The 2,898-nt window shown below is 36.7% G+C and overlaps 1 protein-coding gene across 1 annotated transcript; it reads left to right on the forward strand.

Annotated features, from left to right (window-relative positions):
• Positions 1-1,397: 1,397 nt before the first annotated feature.
• LOC149174838 (uncharacterized) lies at positions 1,398-2,621 on the forward strand. The gene is made up of 3 exons (XM_089420984.1): positions 1,398-1,657; positions 1,811-2,158; positions 2,558-2,621. Exons 1-3 carry the CDS (start codon positions 1,398-1,400, stop codon positions 2,619-2,621), a joined length of 672 nt encoding a protein of 223 aa, XP_089277110.1.
• The last annotated feature ends 277 nt before the right edge of the window (positions 2,622-2,898 follow it).

A 2,898-nucleotide genomic window follows, 5' to 3' on the forward strand; every position in this document is an offset into this window, starting at 1 on the left:
ACTTGGTGACTAATATACACGCACAACAACTAGATGTATCTCAGCCTCTTTTTAGTCTTAAGCTTCAGCAATGAGGATAGTTAATGCAGCCAGCATATAAAGAGATAATTTGGCCTAGTAATGAAGGTGATACGACCCTCTCAAGCAGCAGAGGAACACGGCCAGCAAGGTGAGGAACTCAAGTACTGGAAAATGGAGAAACTTAGCCAGGTGTCCCCAAAATATGTTCCCCTGAGATGCCAAACTCGATCCAACTAGGAGCAACCAAATCGTCTCTCTAGATTGATGTGCACATCTTTCTCCCAAGAACTTCAACCCAATGAGAGAGAAACTCAGCCAGCAAGTAAAGTGAAGGAATATTGTCCCTCTCAACAAAGGAAATCGACCCACAAAGAGTTCAGATTTGAAGGTCACGAACAGTTATGAAATGGATACCTTGACCCTCGGAAATATAACTCATCTAATGGGTAATGTGCATCTTTCTTAGTTTAAATGAGACAGAGCAATGGGGCTAACGCTTTAAGAAATCTCCAAGAAAAAATATCCTATGAAACTAAAATGAGTCCTCACTATTCCTGAATATGCAGAGCTAGGATAACTGTTGCTTCTCCATGGATCAAAAAGCAATGTTTGTAAGTAAGAGAAACGGTCCATGCACAAACAGAGAGAAAAAATATAGGTTACATCATCTGTAAGAAATGGTGAAGACAATGTGGTAAAACAGGGGTGTTACTTGGTACTTTTTATTGCAAACTGCAGACTGGGGGAGCTTTGTCAAATAAACACCTTAAGGATATGGATAGTCTCTCTTGAGATGGGCTACACTTTCAAATCTCTTCTTACTCATTTGAAATGAGCCCTAATGTCAAAAGGGCAGTGAAACATTCAAATTTTTAGGAACATAAGATTGCATTGATTCTCACAGGGTGTGGAGAATACAAACACCGTACCTGGCATTCTGGCTATCCAATTCTTTCAAGAAATTCGCCTTTGCTTGAGGGTTCTATTGAAAATTGAGTTACATAGACAGAGGTTTCAGTAATAGTTTTGGGTCTTCGGAATATAAACCCATGTCATGATCCATATTTGTCAAGGAGTTGTTGGATTTTCTTTGCAGCAGATTTTGCATGTTGTTTGTTTCTTTCAGCGATGTATTGATTATACCAAGATGAAGCATTTGAAAGTCTATAATACTGTTTTGTGTATGGGTAGAAAAAGATGAAGGGGAGATAGTGAATTATGCTCTAAATGTGGTTATATCTAGTGGGGTCTTGAGTGTAAATTGTACACACTACAGAAAATTGCACTTCAAGTGGTGTTCAATATTTATAACATGAACTGTCGCTCATATGTTTAGTCAATATTCGTGTTCGCTCATTTGTATAGGGATTTGAAGAATGAAGAAGTGGGACTTCATCAATGAGTTGGAGGTTGAGGACCTAGAAGGAATGACAGAGTTTTCAGCGGAAGATTTGACATGGACAAAAGTAGCAGGAGACCAAGTCGCGATTATTCCATATTGTCGACTTCAGGATTTTATAAGTGGAGAGAAATTGAGGGAAAGTACACCTACTCAATTTGTTGCTAAAACTCGACGAATTAAAGATGTGAAGGATATCAAGAAGACAAATGCTTCAACATATCTAGAATATGTTGTGTGAGTCTCTCTCTCTCTTCTCTCTCTCTCTCTATCTATATATATATATATATATATATATATATATATATATATATTATTTTGATTTTAAGTTCACTATGTCAAACATGCATAAATATTTTATTTAATTTTTTGTAAATTCTTGATCACCAGATATTGGTGTGCCTATGGTCCAAATCATGTACAAGCCAGCAATGTAGCTGAACCTGGATCTACAACTAAAAAATGTCTTCCACGTCACAGCATTAAAGTTGGTTGTCAGTGTCACTTTATTATGCGACGACTTGCTCTTAGACCAAATGATGTTGTTCTAATATATACAACATGCAGACATATTGATGAGAAAAATGTGGTTTGTCATGGAAATGAGGCAAATGACATGCCCAAGAAATTCAATTTTGCACCGCATTTAACAGAGAATATACGAACCATTGTTGAAGATTTGATTCGTGATGGTTTTAATGCTACGATGATTTGGGACAAATTTATCTTTGATGTAAGGTATGGATCTAGTGAGTTCTTCACAGGGGCACCTCGAGATTCTTTTATGACAAGAAAGGATGTGTCAAACATGTACAATAATATCAAAAGGCTAGAGTATGTGAGGCATGAAAGTGATCCAATGAGTGTGGATTGTTGGGTTAGTGAGTGCCCAGAGAGCTTTTTCTTCTACCAACAACAAGATGTTGTTAAAAACATCCCTTTCATTATAGGCATACAAACTAAGTGGATGCTTTCAATGATGGTGAAACACTCACACAACAACATATTATCAATGGACTCCACTTTCAGCACTAATAAATATGGGGTAAACATATTTACCAAAACTTCATTTATTCAACTTCATTTCAATGTCGTCCTCTTATATGCTTATAATCTTGTTTTCTTATTGTAATGCAGTATCAATTGTACACATATAATGGTTTTTGATGATCATCACAATGGATTCCAGTGGCATGGGTAATATCATCACGGAATGGTACTCCTGATATCTGTAAATGGATGTCACAATTATTTGCAAATGGGAAAAAGGAAAACCCAGATTGGCATGTCCGAGCTGTCATCACAGATGATGCAGCAGCGGAAATCGAGGCATTAAGGTGAACCAGTTTTTTCTTTTTAGAAGAGATAAAAAGCAATAATGTTCAAGGATATTCTCTTATAATGTTATATTTATTTCAGGAATTGCACAAACTCTACACTATTATTGTGTGTATGGCATGTCGTAGAGCATGGTTGAA

This window comes from Pinus tabuliformis, chromosome 4_1 (assembly GCF_031772625.1).
Source record: "Pinus tabuliformis cultivar Carrire ecotype Pingquan chromosome 4_1, CPIR1, whole genome shotgun sequence".
In the NCBI taxonomy this organism is placed as follows: domain Eukaryota; kingdom Viridiplantae; phylum Streptophyta; class Pinopsida; order Pinales; family Pinaceae; genus Pinus; species Pinus tabuliformis.